This window comes from Conger conger, chromosome 9, assembly GCF_963514075.1.
Source record: "Conger conger chromosome 9, fConCon1.1, whole genome shotgun sequence".
In the NCBI taxonomy this organism is placed as follows: Eukaryota; Metazoa; Chordata; class Actinopteri; order Anguilliformes; family Congridae; genus Conger; species Conger conger.
Genome location: NC_083768.1, coordinates 60,930,074 through 60,949,155, shown reverse-complemented (window position 1 = coordinate 60,949,155; position 19,082 = coordinate 60,930,074). Strand labels below are relative to the sequence as shown.

At 42.0% G+C, this 19,082-nt stretch overlaps 2 protein-coding genes across 7 annotated transcripts in view; both read left to right on the top strand.

The window, feature by feature from the left end:
* Positions 1–19,082, top strand: part of hoxa3a (homeobox A3a) — a 35,063-nt gene that overhangs the window by 9,019 nt on the left and 6,962 nt on the right. For 3 of the 6 annotated variants that reach the window (XM_061253657.1, XM_061253661.1, XM_061253658.1), the window contains one exon: positions 15,835–15,888. The gene's annotated coding sequence lies outside the window, so the exon portion shown is untranslated. Of the gene's footprint in view, positions 1–11,750; positions 13,504–14,093; positions 14,258–15,834; positions 15,889–17,084; positions 17,404–19,082 lie in introns of those variants that run through there. The other 3 variants (XM_061253660.1, XM_061253659.1, XM_061253656.1) reach the window with 3 other exon arrangements.
* On the top strand, positions 5,689–7,765 carry hoxa4a (homeobox A4a). The gene is made up of 2 exons (XM_061253665.1): positions 5,689–6,325; positions 6,845–7,765. The coding sequence occupies exons 1-2, from the start codon at positions 5,776–5,778 to the stop codon at positions 7,171–7,173; spliced, it is 879 nt and encodes a 292-aa protein (XP_061109649.1). The 5' UTR covers positions 5,689–5,775; the 3' UTR covers positions 7,174–7,765.

Here is a 19,082-nt window from a genome sequence, read left to right as displayed (position 1 = left end):
TATTTGAGCTTTATATATGTACTTTTCGTCTCATTTAGACCAATGTGCAACGGGCATGTACTATTAGAACACCTGAATTCGTATTTCTGAGTTCGTACATTCTCAGAAAAATTGTTTGTCTCGATAGAGGAACCATTTTTGTTCTTTAAGGAACAAAATAGAGCCTTTTGTTTCCTTTTGGAACCAGAGTGTAAACATATTCAGCTGTGGCAGACCTAAGCCATTTTATAGCGACTTCACGCAAGTGTCTCTATACCTTACATTGACGTAAAGCAGTAAGTATGTCGTTATTTTATCAATGTTCGTTTGGTTTTATGACCCCCTGACTGTGTTCTCTGCTTTACGGCTCTTAAATAAGACCAAATGTGCGCTCGAATCATCCGCACGGACATATTTTCAGGGGGAGAGAGAGAGAGAGAGAGAGAGAGAGAGAGAGAGAGAGAGAGAGAGAGAGAGAGAGAGAGAGAGAGAGAGAGAGAGAGAGAGAGAGAGAGAGAGAGAGAGAGAGAGTGAGAGAGAGAAAGAATGAGGGGGAGAAAGAATAAGGGAGAGAGATTGAGGGAGAGAGAGAGAAAATGAGAGGGAGAAAAAGAAAATGAGGAAGAGAGGCAGAGAGAAGGAGAGGGAGAGAGAGAAGGAGGCAGTGGCAGTTCATCTGAATCTGCGCGCGGTTCACCGGGAGGTCACAAACAGCATGAAGATGAATCTGCACGCGCTCAGAGCCACCAGCAGAGCTCGCTTTAGGCCAAGTTCACCGTCACCGCTGCGCGCGGCGTCAAGCAAACCAGGCACTCATTCAGGCGCGACGGAGTGAGGCGAGTTACCTGGTTGGCCCTCTAACAACTTATTGTGTGTGATTGTGATCTGTATGTTCTACACCGGCACCGACAGGTCACTGCATTGGCGAATAAACATGCTTCTCAGTAATTATCAGTATTTTACATTAAATCAGGTGACTGGAATTGAAAATCCTTGTGTACAATCTGATCCCAACATTTTTGGCATTTGATATGTGTCTGTGGTCCTCATACAACTCAGCCAGGTAGTGCTGTTATTTCTGTATGGTTTGAGTCAGTGTGTCCCTTTCCCATTCGGATGTTCAACCTACCCACCGACTGCAGTACATGTTCGGCCTAATGGCTTGACTGATGCTATCTGCGTTTTTTAACCAATGGGGAGAGAGGGAACGCCTGCGCGGAAACCGACCGTCCCGCTTCCACGCTGCGACGCTGGGCGGATGAGCGCGAGGAAAAATGGGGGTCAAGAGTTTACGCTCCGAACGGTTCTCCGTCATCTGTTCAGCCGGCGCGCGATGCCACCGTTATAATAGCGATCTTGACTCCCAGCACAAAAGATAAAATAGCTTTGAATTACGCATGTATCACCGTGAACTCCCGGTGAACCCGCGCCGCGGGGTGACCTCGGGGTTTCAACCGCGACTCGCCGGGATTCACACCGGCCCCAGCTGGATCGGTTAGTTTAAAATATATATGTATTTATGTATATATTCTGTATTATTGCATTATTGTGAAACGTCATTAAAAATAATACATCGGTGTAGGAACGCACACATACACACACGCACACACACACATACATATATATATATATATATATATATATATATATATATATATATATATATATATATATATATATATATATACACGAATGCTGCGTCTTCGAGGAGCGTGTTTAAATATACATTTAAATGGTATGGATTCATCCAATCCGCTCAATTCTTTGCTGATGTTTTGTTCCGATTTAACCAAAGCTGCCAGCTGATGCTTCTCAGAAACACACTGAACAACGTAAAGCGGCCCGTTGAGCTGTTCAGTCTCCGCCGGAGAAACCACGTCAATGATGCCTGGATAAATAATGTAAGTCGTGGATATTGATTCCAGGATGAAACCGATATTTCTCAATAATTAAATGAATAATTAACACAATTAAAGTCAGTTTAGAAAATGAATAATAATGTTTGAGTGAAAAGGCGACGTGATATCAAACGCCATCGACTTCTCGGCCACGGCAATTGTTTTTTGTTTTGTTTTGCTCCGATGCGGTTAAATTGAACACATCGAAAACTTCAGTTGTAACATGATTCAAATGGAACATCCCCGTGCAGGCGAAAGGGGGAACTGGATATATTGACCCAAATTCATGTCAGATAGTGACTCCGGTCAGAAATGTATTTATACGTCAAAATAATGTTTGATATATCATAAGAGAGAATACGCACCGTCTTCCTCAAATGATTCGTAAATACATGCAAATAGTCATCAAATACGTGCGAAATATGTACGAATGCATACAACCACATGTATGCACATTTTAAAGTAATGTACATGTTTTTGCCACTGTGGTAATCAACGTGTTATTAAAGCATAATTAATATTATAATTATAATTTATATAAAGTCTTATTCGCCTTAAAACAATGAACCGTTTTATTTTTATTTTTGCACAGCACAATTATAGTCCCCGCATAATAGCATAATAGCCACAGAATTCCCCATATTTGATCTCGCGCTTATTCTTCAACCCGCGAGATGTTTCATTCTTTTTATTGATCGTCGATATCGCGCGGTATCTTTGTGAATTTGTGCAAAAGGCTGATTACTGCCCCTCTAGCAGGCATTCAGAGACAAAGTTGTCCACTTCATTTGTAGGAAGGGATAAAAAACTAGCCTCTTTGTGACAATTTCACACAATAGCAGCTACTGTTGATATGATCTGCTTTCTTTCATTTAGATAAGTACAACAGGTGCCATTAGATGTTTATTTTGAAATATTTTGCTTCATAGAAAGCGTAATTCGTTGCCAAATAATTAAAATAAGTGTTTTCCATCTTAACATTTTCATTCTAACCCCTTCCCAAAATAAATATAGACAAAAAATATCAGGTTTTCCAGGTCACTACACGCGCGCGTGCATTAAGCCAAAAGTTAATTAAACCAATTAAGATGCTACTTCCTCTTCTTTCGTTTTCGTTGAAATCAAACCAACGGAACACAATCCAGGCTGATTTACTCATGAAAATCACCAAGCGCCTTTTCCGTTCCAATTTTATTCTGAATAATATTTTTTTTTTTAATCGGAGCTCGGAATACATAGTAATGATTGATGTTATGGGTATTTCAGTTATATCCGAACCAACTTAGATGACTTTATATAGCTTATATTTACCACTGGATTCAGAACGTAGACTACTCTAAGGATCATAGCAACTGCACCGTCCACAGCGGAGGTGTGTCATGAGATTGTTTCGTGAAAATATATAATATATAATATCATATACGTATATATAGCATATATGCTCTCAGTCCCTTTCCGCACACGAAACTGGCCTGTATATTTTACCCGGTAAATATTTCTGGTATATGTATATCTATATATCGGCCTAGGCATTAAATCATAGCTAACCGCACACAGTGACACATAAACGCACATCATCCCTTCTCTACGCCTATTATGACACACTAGGTTACTCCACACTGGTTACACTAATTATAATGCACAAATAAAACAATTTAGTAGGTGATATCAAGTTTTAATTCAACGTCAGTGTTTATATAAAGCTGTATATATTTGATAGCAGCGATAATAATTATAATGGACGACAATTTAAATAAACTTACAGGGCCGGAGTGCTCTATAAACCTCATCTCTTCTGTGACACTGAAGCTGAGACGCATATGTATGTACGGCGCATAAGCACCAGGCGACAGAGGCCATTAATGCTACAACTCCGTGCTTTAAAATGGCATTTCTGGGCCGGGGTTGTCCCTATTGGGACGCTATTGGTTGTTGACCCGTGCAAAGCGCTCACTTATCTCCTCACAGCCGCATAGACGTTGGAAATACGAAGTCCAAGTATGGGGTGAACTTCAGGTCACTGCGTCTAACACATACGAAAACGTCGCCTACTGAAGGACACGCCTTGTTGTTTAACAAAGACTGTCAATGCGCGAGATTAATAAGGAAATAAAGTGGGGAGGGAGTCAGTTTTCGGTCATTTGAAAGTTGGCGAGGGCTGGTCCGCGGAAGGGAAGGGGGATCGTCTGTCGAGTTTCCGACGTTCTCGCCTGTTTGGCGCAGGCCTCGCTGCCTGGGACCGTGCCGCGGAAGTTTGGTGTTGATACCCGCGGGGCGGAGAGGCGGATGGGCGGATGAGATAGGGAAGAGCATCCCGATCAGCGAGACAGGCTGGCTTGTTTACTCATGCTATCATCCATATTCATATTCCAAGCTGCTTGTGGAGTAATTATTTTATCTGTTTGTTCAGTAGGCCTACCTGCTGTCAGATACAATTCTTTGTAACATGATGACAATTATTTGTCATCAGTGATAGAATTGCAAACGAAAGCTAATTCGTGAATGGAAGCAGGATGATATACAATAGTTTAAAAACAATATTAGGCACGACACGAGCGAGTGTCGGGAGTTTGATGAGAAATGTAGGCTAGGCTTAAAAATCCTTCAGCCTTCCTGAAAACGTCTTCCGCAGACTGAGGATTCAAAGTGTGATTGCGTTATTTAACCAAATACTACATATTATTCATTTTATTCAGACCATAATAGGAATATACTTTTCATTACATTTAAATATACTGCTTATTAATTACAGCATATGGGAGCAGGAGCAATCACAACAACCAAAAAAATAAATAATAATAATAATAATAATAATAATAATAATAATAATAATAATAATGATAGTAGTAGTAGTCGTTGTAATAGTTGTTGTAATAGTAGTTTCCAACTAACTTAATGCATCTTGACCATTGTTGTCCATTGTTGTAATCTTGTCATTATTATCCAGGCTAATTATAGGATTGTGTTTAACGGCTTTATACACGGACGTTGTTCCAGGGTAAAGTGAAATGCAAAAACATAATTTCTTCCTGAAGATTAAAGGAGACATGGGATCAGGCGGCAGCTGCGGGTAACCGGCTGTAATGAGCTCTGTTTTATTGTCGAAACAGTTCGGTTGGATGTCGTGTCGAGAAAAAATAGCAAAGGCGGAAGATTATTCAGTTAATGTATCCATTTATTTTTTCTTGTGAACTGTTTTGACAATAAAGCCTCATTTAATTCATGCGTTCCCTTTCCTTGACGCTTCGGCCTAGTTTATTGAAATTAGCCGTTCCGATCTTATAGCCTTTTTTATTTCGTTGCCAACCTACTAGTGTCATGACTCCTATACATGCCTCTTTTTCGAGAATATTGTATGTTTTGTGTCATTAAAATATTATCGAAATGCCTGTTAGTTTGAAAGTACAGCTCATGCGTGATTTACTGTTCAGTTTTCAGTGGTGACTGGTGTGCGTGGCCTTTGGGTTTGGAGCGGGAGGTTTTACTCCAGCTCTGGAGTGTCAACAGTCATCAAGAACGGCAGTCCAAAGTTTTGCAATTATCAATGAGCGAACGTACGGATGGCCATATCACTTTGATGGCTTGGACGAAAGTGGGACTACTTCACTGTTTTTTTTAAACAAACATTCTCGAGTAATCCGTTATTTTAATGATTGGTTATCTTATTACAGGCTAGATACCCAGCCCACTGATACACCACCTTATTTTTCATCTTTTTCCTACTTTACATGTTTATTTTAATACTGTAAAAGCAATGGAATATATGCTTTTGGCAGAGACATTACATGATTATATATTTCTTTGTGTATTTTTGTCCAATTATGAAAAGCCCAACGTAGACTGTCCGATAAATCTCGCCGTACCTCAGTCTGGCTCACCATTGGTGTCTGTTTACGCGATGCCCGCAGGGGCGCCTGTCATTGGTGGAGCCATCCACGTGATCTCCCAACTTTGTACATTTGACAGGGAGGGAGGAGGGTTCTGTGGAGATGAGAAAAACGACAGTGCAATAAAAATTAGTATTATTGCACTTCAGAAATTAATGACCATGAGTTCATATTTGATAAACTCAAACTATATCGAGCCCTCGTTCCCTCCATGTGAGGAGTACCCCCAGAACGGCTACATTCCCACCCCTTCCGAATACTACGAACCACCGAAGGGTCCGGGTTTTGCTCATCAGGATGAGGCGTCTTTTCAGCGGTCAAACTACTCGGAACCCGACTACGAATACAACAATGCACATTCAAACGGACTGGAAGACTTTCCCGGGCACATCCAGTCCCAGCCCGTCGCGCAAAACCACGACATTCGCATGATTTCCAGCGGAGACGAAGGTGCTGTCGCTCCGAAAGACTGCAGCCTCTCCAACGAGACGCTTCCGCCCGCGCAAAAAGCCAAGGAGCCCGTGCTCTACCCGTGGATGAAGAAGGTGCACGTTAACACGGGTAAGTTATGTGTCAGTCTGAGAGACATGGAACCCTGGAACCCTTCGCGAGCCCCACGGAACGTGCGAACGCCCATCACGGCGGCCCCTTCAGGATATTTACGAGCGCCGGACGGTTAGGTCGGTAATTAAAGACCCTCGTAAATTTTATTGGTGTGTTCCTCTGCATGAGTCGTGTGCCGTGGCTGCTTTTAACCGAAACTATCTCTCTTATTCTGGACGGCAGCCAAGACGCAATAGCCCTGCTGTTTTCCTGACGATTTTAATAGCTTGAAAATGTGTGCGCTGGGATATTACGTCACCAAATTAGACACTTCGGGGTCATATTCGAATGTAGATCGGAATATCTCATATCAATATTATCAATCAATCGTTCCCTTTGAACACGAGTGTGCGTTGTTGTGACATGTTCCATGGCGTTGTAAAATAGGCTGTTCTTTCGTTGGAAATTCCCCTTCTTTAAAAGACGTGGCGTAATTGTGTGTAATAGTAACACCTGCTTGCCTTTGCCTGTGTCTAGTTTGCCCGAGCTACAACGGAGGACCGCCCAAGAGGTCGCGCACCGCCTACACCCGGCAGCAGGCTCTGGAGCTCGAGAAGGAGTTCCACTTTAACCGCTACTTAACCCGCCGCCGGCGCGTGGAGATCGCGCACACGATGTGCCTGTCCGAGCGCCAGGTGAAGATCTGGTTTCAGAACCGTAGGATGAAATGGAAGAAGGACCACAAACTCCCGAACACTAAGATCCGGTCCAGCGGCTCCTCTTCCGGGAAGCAGCAGCTCGTGAAAACGCCCCCTCACCAGACAGAACTGGTCCCCACGGCCTGCGCCGCCGCGGCGCGGCTATAGTTCGCAGTTTCCTGACTGCTAGGCAAGTGGACAGAGAGAGCTTGGGCGGCCGTGTTTGGATCAGTTCCTAATGGAATATGAACCTAACATTTACGCATTTACTCCGAAATGATGGACACCCCTCCCTACCTCCCTCCCTCCGTCTGTTTTGCTTCGTTTCTGTCGTGCTTGTTGCACAGGGTAGCATGTGAATGTTTTTCTCTCGTATAAAAACAGCAAAAGCGTGTAGAGACACTGCACGGAACTGCCATTGCGGATGTTAAGTTGGTATCTGTGTCTGCGGAATCGTGGGAACTGCGAGACGCACTTGCCGGAGCGTCGCCCTGTTGTTCTAGAGTTCGTGTCACGCCTGGGTGCCTGACTCGTGTAAATAAGGACAAACCGGATAGAAATGAATCTGCAGTGACGTGTTTGTATCGTAGAACCCATGGATGTCTCGGCCTGTAGAAGACCCAGTTTCGTGCGCTTTGGAGTGTTTGTGAGTGAAGTGATTAACATTGTGCGTGTTGCTATCAGTGGTAGCTGTTAAATTGATTAACGGTGTCGTGTATACTAGAATACAAGTGCAAAAATAAAATGTATTTAAAGGTACATCAAAGCCAGTCTTGTTTATTTTGACATAGTGCGCAATAAGTAAACACAAACCGGTACCATGCGATTTCTGTCTTCCAGGTTAGTGTGATTCGATAAGATAACCCTTTTTTTTTGACCCGTGGTGTCCCCGGTGTTGAATCAAATCTCTCCCCGACTAAAAGACCACGGAACCGAACAGAACCGGTGTGCAGTACCAACAGGGTGCTTTGTGCGCAGGCCGAACCGTCGGTAACGCGGAGCTGGCTCATACATGCATGGTTGGTTAAAGAGGAAATATCTGCACATATCACAGGGAAGAAAGTCGTGTGATTGCGTAGATACAACCATTATATTCGTACATTTCAAACGTTCTACTCCAATGTGACTGTATTAACGGTTTTGTGCATGTCTGTCCAAACGAATGCATACGGATAGACACACGCGCGCGTATATATGTGTGTTTTAAATATATTTATTGAGAAACAAATATTTATTGGACACATCATGCAAGTTTATGTTTTATTTTTGTATTCATGCGTAATTGATTTCCTTAGTTGCTCTTTAGCAGTACAGTGATCATTTAGTTAAAGCTAAACGTTAACGTTTAAACGTTTAACGCTAAATGAACACGCATGTAAACGAAACGACTGTTTCTTTTCTGATGGGCCTAGTGTGCTCGCAGTTGACCACTGTATGAAACGCCTTTAAGAGCCGCGTATTCACTAATGTGTACATAGATATGCAGTCATCACACATTTGATTTTGTTCAAACGTTATTAAATGTTTGTATGTCAAAATAAAAATGGAAAAATAATAGGCGTACAATAAATCATGAAAAAAGAAAACATGTTATCATACAAATATTGCAAATGCATTTGTAATATTTCTATGATAACATGTTTTCTTTTTTCATGATTTATTGTACGCCTATTATTTTTCCATTTTTATTTGACTTTCACTAAAAAAGTCAAACATCTTAAACAAAAACAAAGATCTTAAACATTTTTATTTGACTTTCACTAAAACTAACTACTGAAATTATACGGAGGCCTGCTCCGGTCGCCTGTCTGTTTCATCGGCGCAGGCGCACAAGCTGGGCGAGCCTGTCTCCGTACCTGCTTCAGTCAAACATAGAGGAAGAGTTCGTCCAGAGGCCACCGCTTCTGTCCAATTATCATGCTGGAACGGTCTCCGTGAACTCTGACCTCTCAGCACATTGTCCAGTCCTCCCCTTTTACACGCTGCGCGATAAGAGGCCAGACCGATGTGTGTGTCTATACACCGAGCTATTTCAACAGACAACAATAACTGCAATAATGTTTATGAGGAAACAAGGGCTAACACCTGGCACTACCAGCGCCTGGGATTATACGCGTTGGCCTCACAATCGTGTGACTTTTCTCTTTAAAGGAAAATAATTGCATTTTCGTTTCAATCCAAAGCGGGTTGCACAAATTGCACAGTAGAATATAAATACATTTTAGAATATTACTATTTGCACAGAAACCAATTTTCGGACGAATTGGGGAATTTTAATAAAAAAAATAATAATTAAGTAACGTTTCATTTTCAATGAATGTGTTTGACTGGGGAGTATGATGCCGAGGCGTAGGCCCAGTCTCGTGCATGGGCGTGCAGTGTGTCGCAGACATTCGGACAGGATCAATAAAGAGCTGCTATGCGCAGGGGAAACCCTGCTAATTTAAGAAAATGACAGTTTAGGAAAGCCACCGACGCGGGTCACCCTCAGCCGTCGTGTGTTGAAATTTTATCAGCGCGCTCACGTGGGTCATTAAATAATTAATGCACCAGGTCAGAAATAGATATGAAGTCGCCGGTATTTTCACTCGAATGAGGTCTTCTGCGAAGTGCGATTCGGTCACTCCACCCGCGGTGCGTTCCCTCCCTCACCACCCGTCGGGAATAGGAGCTGGAGCTGGTGTGTCCTAGCCTAGTGTAAGTACCGTTTCTGTTTCTGCTGCTGATGCTGTTTGACTTCAACAAGTCCGTCTCCTACTCAGGAATGTAGAGACAGGCCATATCTTCGGAATACGAACAAAATCAGTGCACCGTCTGTCTATCATTTCACTCTTTTTTTTAATGATGTTTTTTGCACTTTTTTTGCACGTTAATATGGAAGGCCGTTAACCCAATCCCATAATTAGCCTAGATAACAATTGCAACAAAATTACAACAATGGTCAAGATCTATAAAGTTAGTCGGAAATTATTGTTATTATTATTATTATTATTATTATTATTATTATTATTATTAGTAGTAGTAGTAGTAGTAGTAGGAGTAGTAGTAGTAGTCGTCGTCGTCGTCGTAGTAACCTAGTTTTAGCCTAGTAGTAGTATTAGCAGTATTATTAGTAGTAGTAGCAGTAGAGGTAGTAGTCGTAGTAGCAGGAGTAGAAGTCGCGATAACAGTCTATTATTAATTATTATATTGCGGTTGTTTTACTGTTGGTCTCCACGTGTGCCTGCGGTGTAGATATACCGCCTTCCATGAGCTTTTCCGCAGGAGGTGCTGCCGCTGTTAGTCTCAGAAATGACACACAGACGCGAACTGTGATTTAAACACTTCTGATTGAAGGCGATCATATGCCCTGAGCACAGGGTTCTTCTTGACATAAGCACAGAGAAACGCGCGTGTGCAGAACTGCAGCATACACAAAGCTTATTTTAAGGGGATTTCTATCATAAAAGCAACACTTGTAAGAATAGAACCAGAATTGATTGGACCGCTCCGCATCATTGAAGAAAGTCGTGCACGTCTTGGTGTTTCATTGCCTTATAACATAGGCTATAGCAGCCGATACTTATTTTATAGTGAAATTGTGAGATACGCGATCACAGAAGCCTTGAGCAAAATAAGCAAATAGAAACATTGAATCTAATTAAACGGCTCAACATCTCAATCAACCTGCTTTTCAGTTCATTTCAAAAGTATTCTTATTTTCGCCAAACCTCGTTTGATGTTATACCAAATGTCGTGTTATTCTTGTCAGAATAAAATTGATACATATGAATTATGAATATGAATATGAATATTCTACAGCCTTTTCAGCCACGGCTGCTTGGACAGTTCTACACAACTGAAATATCTTATTTTGTTTTTGTGGGAAAGCCACAAAACTACAAGGCTCAAGCTTTGACGTGAATGGGCGAAACGCGACTTACCCGCATTAGTTTAATGTTTGAGTGCAGTTAGAAGGTAAAACGTATATAAAACTGACGTTTTTGACAAATAATAATTTGTGTCATAAATATGTTGCTTATCCAGGGCTCTAAATGTATGTGTGAAGTTTTACAGAAACATGTTTTTGAAAAGTTTGAACACATGCTAAATTTAAAAGTTTGTATCTGTTTGGAATCCATTCACTTTGGTTTCTTTGAAACTCAATATCTCAAAACCACTCAGAACGCAGATTGAATCTTATAATGCCAAGGTCACGTTATATTTTATGGGGGAAATGCCAAGGTACAGTTTAGTAAATGTTAGCGGTTTAAATGAATATGCGCAACCCACGAACACGCAGAATATTAACGCCAATAAACTACTATTCGCAAAAATGGCTACTGCATGCAAACGTTTGCACGACGTTGTTTTCATGTAGTGTCAATGTTATAACATTCACAAAACATTGTAGCAACATTGTGAGAACATTGACCATTTGCTGTGTCGGCGCTATTCGTGGAACGTTTAGGAACAAAGACCCGCGGTCTGGTTAAACACGGAGCGTCTTCGCGCCAGGCTGGTTTATAGATCAGGAGAGAAACCAGAAAAGAAACCAAAAAAGCTGAAACGGTCATAAACCCAGTGTGTGGTTTATTAGCCTAATAATGTCTGTCTATTATTCCATTATTTCTTATATGTTTTGTTTTTTTTAGCATTTCCCATGAATATGGAAACCACGTGTGTGTGTGTGTGTGTATGTGTGTGTGTGTAAAGCCGTTACACACAGTCCCATAATTAGTCTGGATAATAATTACAACAAAACACAGAATATAACAAAATTACAACAATGGTGTATTAAGTTAGTCGGAAACGTATTATTACTATTATTAGTGTTATTATTATTATGACATTAGCAGTTGCAGCAGCAGCAGCAGTAGTAGCTAGTAGTAGTAGTAGTAGTAGTAGCTAGTAGTAGACTAGAGGAACTGGAATTCACGAATGAGAAAATAAGAATAATGTTTTGCTGTTAGCTGGTAACTTATATTAAACTCAAACGCATCTAAATGCGACGTGTTCTCCAAATTTAGGAAAATGTCACGTATATGCAAACATGGTGAAATATTATTGTGAATAAACTCTATGTTGAGCAGGGTACACACCAGGCAAACACAGCACTGAACTGAACTCTGCCTTGAAGTTTAATGTCGATGTCAACTGCTTTTGCGTTTACATTAGCGAACGAGAACTGCCTTAATGCCCACGGAAGGAGAACCGGCTCTTACAGCTCGCTTTATCCCTGACGGTGTCTGATCTAAACGGTTGTGAAAGTGCTATCTTCAGCTGAGTGTGTTGGTAACCTTAGCTTTGCTGTTATAGCTCTCAGTGTCAACATTGTGAGAAGATACGAGTAGTCTGTTGGCGAGGGTCCAAGAGCGAGGCTTCGGCTCTGCCCGTCCGCTCTCCGCGCTCCTCAGTCGGCTGACAGCGGGATTCAGCCTGGCATCCCCGTGGGCAAAGCTGCCCGGTCGCAAATGAGTCCATGTCACGATTTCCCCTGTATCTCTCTTGACAGTCGTTTGTAAGCGCAGACGTCCAGGCGTCCGCTACAGATTGAAGGGTGGGGTCGCGTGGGTCTTCGATTCATCCACGAGAGAGACGTCCACGTGCCCCCCGCGCTAACAGAGCAATCTGCACATCCCGCTGTCTGCAAAGCGTTCTAACGTTAAACACGTTTCCGTTCACATTAGGAGGTATTCCAAGGCATACACTGTCCTGCTCAGCGCAGAGACAAACTGAAACTTCGCCCGATTTAAAAAGGCAAGACTAAACGGGGATAAAAGATAGAATAATACTTTTTTCTTCGAAGAAAGAAGTTTCAAAGTTCTATAAAAAAGGGAATTATTTGTCCCGGTGAAGTTTACTGGAGTTTGACCGGGATCACAACGTGAATTTCCATGGAAGAAGACTGCTCCCGCGGCTTGGTCGTTCTCTAACTTTTGGGACAAAGACTGTTGACCGTGGGTGTGCGCCAGCGATGGCGCTGGTGACCGGGTCAGTGATTAATGTCCCACTGACCGTCCCACATCGTGTTGACGGAAATCAAGAGACGGACAGCAAACAGACTATTTCCCCGCACAAATCCTCTGACCAATTAGCTTTTAAAAAGTAGCAGGATAAGCACTTTTCACCTGGAGCACGTGACGTCAAGTTAAGTGAAATGTTGCTCACTTTGACTTAAACTTTGAAAGTCACCGGTATCCTGCTATGTGTGTGTGTGGGTGTGTGTGTTGAATCAATTTAAACCACAATCTGTAGTTTGAACTCTATTGGTCCTTATAAACTTGGGTTTGTTTGGGGGCTTTCGGGGGGTGTTCTGCAAGCACAGAGCAGTTTCCGTGTAACTTGCTCTTTGTCGCTGAGCGAATCTGAGCTCGCCGCTCCCAGAGTTTCAAACATATCGTTTCCAGCATCAGCCAGCCGGCCGGAGGAAGCGCCGCGGCGGAATGGGGCGCTCTGTCTGAGCCGGTTCGGGAGCTCCCCACGCCGCGCAGGAGTCCGCTTTGCGCGTTCTGTCAGGTAATTATGCGACATTTGATTTTCTTTAACCTCCACGGTGTGCAGAGTGGGAGGGGTGGGGAGCGCGCCGCGCAACGGCCCCATAAAAAGGCGAGTTTAAGTGTTGAGTGATAATCACGCCACCCATTAGGGGCTTCCTCGCGGAAAAGCCCTCTCCCGTCGCGTGTGAATTACAGCACTGCTGCGCCGAACATTCCCGGCGATGCGCGGCGCTGTACGGCCACGCCACCGAATATAGCTACCCGTTAAAGCACACCTATTTAACTTGCATTAAAATAAAACGTTAAAAAAAAAAAATTATATATATATATATATATATATATATATATATATATATATATATATATATATATATATTATAAACACATTAATCAATAAGAATGAAAAGCAGCAGCAACTCTGCGTCGTGTGGATGTGCTGAGCGCTACACTGGCTGCGGTTTTGTGTCTCAGTAACGAATGCGTCCCTTAATGATTCACAGATTCAGCTAAAAGGATTTTTAAGTTGACGTCGCACCACGTGAGTGAGCGCATAATACGGCACATTAGAGTGTCACAGAGAGCGGACACCCGGTCCGGAGACGCGCCGCTGATACTCATACCCGCCTTCCGCCAGCGCTCGGGCTCCTGCCGCGGCACGGGAGAGCTGCTCGCGCAGTGTATGGCGCTATAGGCGCTCTCTTCGGGTGGATCTGTGTGTTTTTCCTCGTGCAGAAAGAGAGAGCCATGTCCGGGAGGATGGATTTTATTTTGAGGTATTTCCGCTGATTGTTCATTACTCTCCTGAGTTATTGCTCTTCCAGGCAAAGGTCAGTAACCGGGGCCACGGCTTACGCAGAAAACATGGCAGATTCATCCATAACGACTCCGCCGATGTAGGAAAACCGCTGAAGTTTTGTTTCCAGCTCTAGATGGTTATGGCCGTACCAAAACATTGTGTGCTACAACAATTACCGGCGGCGTGATCTTATAAACACACCGAGCTCTCTTAAAACCTGCCTGTGACACGTAAATATTACCCTTCAGAAACAAGCTAATTCGAACGATAACGTGACGGTTGATTAATATTTAAGAACGCATACTCGTTTACACGTGTTTATCTCTGCATCTTTGTGTGTTTGAACCAATAAAAGCAGTTACACACATTTTGTGACATTTCAATCAGGGTACAATACAATGGCCCGCTTATTTGCTGCCTGTGTTCGCGTTATTCCATGTTGGTTTGCATTGGGTCGGTAAATGAATCAATCATATTAATGCGAGAATAGTGTGATATGTTTGGATAAATACCCGTTAACGGTATGAAGGCACAATGCCATATAACAGCCGTCTCTGGGCGCTATAAATACTATAAACACGTCAATGTGTGAGGTGCACAGGTGTGCTCGGGGAAGAATAAATCAGGTAACATAACGTTTAAGGGAAAGAAGCGACATAATAAAGAAACGCGGCGGTCTGTGTTCCGCGGGAAACGGGCTCTGATGTGCCATCCGCGAGCGCCTCGGCCACGGGGGTCACGGCGCTGCTCGTGATTTATGTCTCAGCCGCGCGAGCGAGTCACAGAGCAGCCTAACGACTTTCGATCCCAACTCGAACAAACCGCAGACCATTATTATTATTATTATTATTATTATTATTATTATTAGTAGTAGTAGTAGTAGTAGTAGTATTAGTAGTAGTAGTAGTAGTAGTATTAACCTATTATTATTATTATTATTATTATTATTATTATTATTATTATTATTATTATTATTATTACTAGGCTAGCATTAGTCTATCATTATAATAATTATTATTATTGGGATATTATTATTATTATTATTATTATTATTATTATTATTATTATTATTATTATTATTATTATGCTGTTATTTTTATCAATTGTATTATTGATAGTAGTCAGAGTTGCAGTATTAGCCTATATTTCATGGTTCTTAGAGGCTGTAATTCAATCTAATGTAACCTATATTTTAAAAAGATGTAATTAAAAAATATATATTATTTCTTATTTGCTTGATAATGCAACAGTGATAGAATTTCGCTATGAATATAAAAGTAATGGCTAATTGTTATAAATAGAATGCTTGATAGGCCTATTTAGTAGACCTGCTGTGATAACCGAGCGTAGTTACGCGCTGATGATGGAGGATAGTTTCACTGTTTTTGTTCTTTTATATTTATATCTTTTATATATCACGCAGCCTCAGATCAGAAACCTAAAAACGCGTGACGTAGCCTGGCTAAACCACCTAATTGTGTGTTCCACTTGACACAGAATTTGCCATTCATAAGATTGTTAATTTAAATGTATTGTTTTTATTTTGTTTTACAGATTCCCAAAACAGTAAGCGACCCGCGGCCTTCGAGGGAATCTGTGTCCTTAAAGGTAAGCGCGCGAGCAATTTCAGCAGTTATTATTTTATTGTTTTTATTCTCATGTTAAACCTGTGACACTGAGGCTCGTCCTGTGTTTACTGTGTTATTTGTCACTGTGAGGAGAAAAAGGTTTCAAAATCCACACCTCTGCGCCACACCATCTCCAAAACACCTCAAAGAATCTCTCGGTAATTCACTTTCTCCCATAAGAGAAAAGAAATAACATCTTGGCGCAACAGCAGCAAAGAACTTTATTGAAATTTATCTGGAGCGTCCCTTTGATCTTTAGCTGGAGCCGCGAGGCAAAGGGGGAATAGTGCGCTTTTGACATTTAACCCGGCACTTTGCGCGGTATTAAAGAAAAAACCCGAATCAGCAGCAAAACAACACAAAGCGGTAAATAATTATCCAGAGGCCCTTTCTGCTAAACTGCTCCTCCTGTTAGCTAAAACGCTCACGTGAGGGTTTTTACACCGTCTCCCCTCCTACGCCGCGAGCTCCGCTGGGCTTTTTGCAGGGCTTTGTGAGGTTCTACCTCGCGCTCTATTTTCGGCGTGTTGCATGAAGCCATAAATCTCGGGCTGGGCACGAACGACACAAAGCCATTCACGCGCAGAGGAGACCCCGCGCGTGCTCCTCCCCAACGCCCGCCTGAGAGCTGGAGTTTGATCAGTGGCGTTTTTATTGCGTATTATAATTGTTTAATTTATGCCCGCACTTTAACAAAATTCATTACATCTAGGCGGAGTGGGTCGAAAAGTGCTTAATTGTTGGACTACACAGTCAAAGAAACATACAGAATATCCCTACATTTCATTTAAAATGAAGAATAGATAAATAGGCCTATATAAAATTTAGATCTTAATATGTAGGCCACCTTTATTTAATTTAGTACAGGCTACTATAGGCTATGCTGTATATACTATTTCCAATACAATTTCATAAAAAGGTAAATGGAGAAAGAGGATCCACGGCTCCATACATTCTGAGCAAATAAGTGTTTGTGCCACAAAAACAGGGATACGCATTTGTGTTGCCGTATTGCTCCAGTGCACTGCTTGGAGAAGGTTTCAATACGGCGAGCCCTGCGCGTGTAAAGCTCATTTGCATAATGTTTCTGTCTGCGGTGACGCTGTTTCGGGGGAGTTCACTGGCGCCTGCACGCTACTTCTACGAGCGCTGCTCGCGGCGCGTTTAATATCGCTATGAATCATGGGCTTTTCTTCTGCGCCTGATAAGAGCGGCCGTCGGGCTGATATGGTATGACCGGGGCAGCCGTTCTTCTGTAATAATCTCGGCTCGCCGTTCCACGGCGAAAGGCAGGATTGGTACCTTTAAAAGAACCGTTCTCGCCTTGTTTTTTTGTTGTTTTTTTTTGTTTTTTCCTGGGTTAATGACTCCGGCAAGTGTGTGCACCGTCTGTTGCTGTCCCTCGCTAAACTTTCTCTGGATTACGGTTTAATCGATTTTGTCGCTGAATGAGAACATATTGTGATGCGCTCTGCATTTGTCGTCAGAGACTAAGGTAAGCAGGCCAGACCCGGGCTATCAGGTGTAAACGGCGGAGTTTATGTCCCGGTGATTTATGGCCGTATGACTTATATCTCGGTTCAAGAAGAGTTCACAAGCCCGTGCCTCCTCCCTCGCGAGGCCTGATACCCGAATAGCCGCGCGGCACATTGTTGTGAGCTCGAGCTAATTCCTGACTTAGAGTTCATGATATTCATATCTCATCATGTGATATTATCATCGGCCGCAAATACAGTGCTAATTTCACTGTTTGACTGGATGTTAGTCACATTTCTATTCATACATTTAAAAAAAAAAAGCTTTAGCCTGTAACTATAATGGCCAATATAATTTAATTGAGGGTGTGCTATTTACACATTGCTCTTGTGTATTAATATATAGAATTCATGAAAACACATTTTTGACATATTTAGAACAGGCTTTGTGTTTGTTCGCCGGACCAGTCTGACTGCAGTCGCAGCCTTGCATGGACACGTCTGCGCTTTCACTCTTGCCATTCCATTCCTGTAAAATGGCCTCAAACCATTTTATCATCTTAACTTACAACATTACTCTGCCCGGTTTCTTTACAGTTTTCAAAAAGAACACTGTAGCTAAAAAATGATAGTCATAATAAAAAAGATCACATAAACGTGGATAGCTTTTTTTTTAAAATTTTCTTAGCTTAATGTCGCAAATTAATGACAGAATAAAGTGAATGAATAGGGCGAATGGCTAAACGTGGCGTCATCGCTGGAATTATAAGCAGAATAGCATCAGTGGCAGTAAAACATAATAAGAACGAGGTCACTTGACTAAATATCTTAAATAACTTAAAATATAAACTATAAAATATGTGTAAACTAGGCCTATAAAATGTATATAGGCTACATCAACGGTTGAGTGTGGTCTACTAGGCTATTTAATAATAATCGCCTACATGTATGAAATAATTAAACATTTATCTTATGTAGCTAGATAATATTTTGAACACCACACGCTGACGATAATTACCACAAGTAATTCGTTCGTTTATAAAAAATATGTTGGGCCTGTATATATTCAGATAGGCTAAGCTACTTGTTGTTATTACAATATGTTCTGCTACATGCAGCGTATGTTCACATTTAATACCATTTTAAAATGTGTCGACGCGTAGCGTTTTTTCCTAAATTGTACTGGACGCTGAAGCCTGATATCTCTGTGTTTGTGTCGCGCGGTGACTCAGTAAGCTGCGCTCGCGGAGGCCACCGCATACCGGCGCGCGGCCCGCTGACCCCCATACATCACCCGCGCGGCCGCTCGCGGACAGGCGCCATTATTGGCGGTGTGGAGTTCAGGACGTGGTCATGGAGATGGTCGCCCCGGTTTTTCTGGTTTCCTGAGGTCCCCGATCCATCTTTGTTTCACACGCGCAGAAAGCAGCGATGCTGGCTGCTCTGCTCAGACTAACAGGCGACTTCTGAGTTTTAGGCCAATTAATTATGGAACAAAACCGCGTAGAACATGCTGATCCAGACATTATACTATTATACTAGACATTAAAATGGACTATTCAAAACTACAGCTACCGCTATCTTACTATTATTATTATTATTATTATTATTATTATTATTATTATTATTATTATTATTTAAAAGAAAATTTGTTATATCAACAATAATAATAATGTGGTTATCATTGCTAGAAGTGCTG

What these genes read in the sequence shown, in the direction of transcription:
- hoxa4a (XM_061253665.1), top strand. Translation starts at nt 5,776, where the DNA reads ATGCCCGCAGGGGCGCCTGTCATTGGTGGAGCCATCCACGTGATCTCC. An exon ending in GAAGGTGCACGTTAACACGG is followed by an intron (nt 6,326 to 6,844) that starts GTAAGTTATGTG and finishes GCCTGTGTCTAG; the next exon opens with TTTGCCCGAGCTACAACGGA.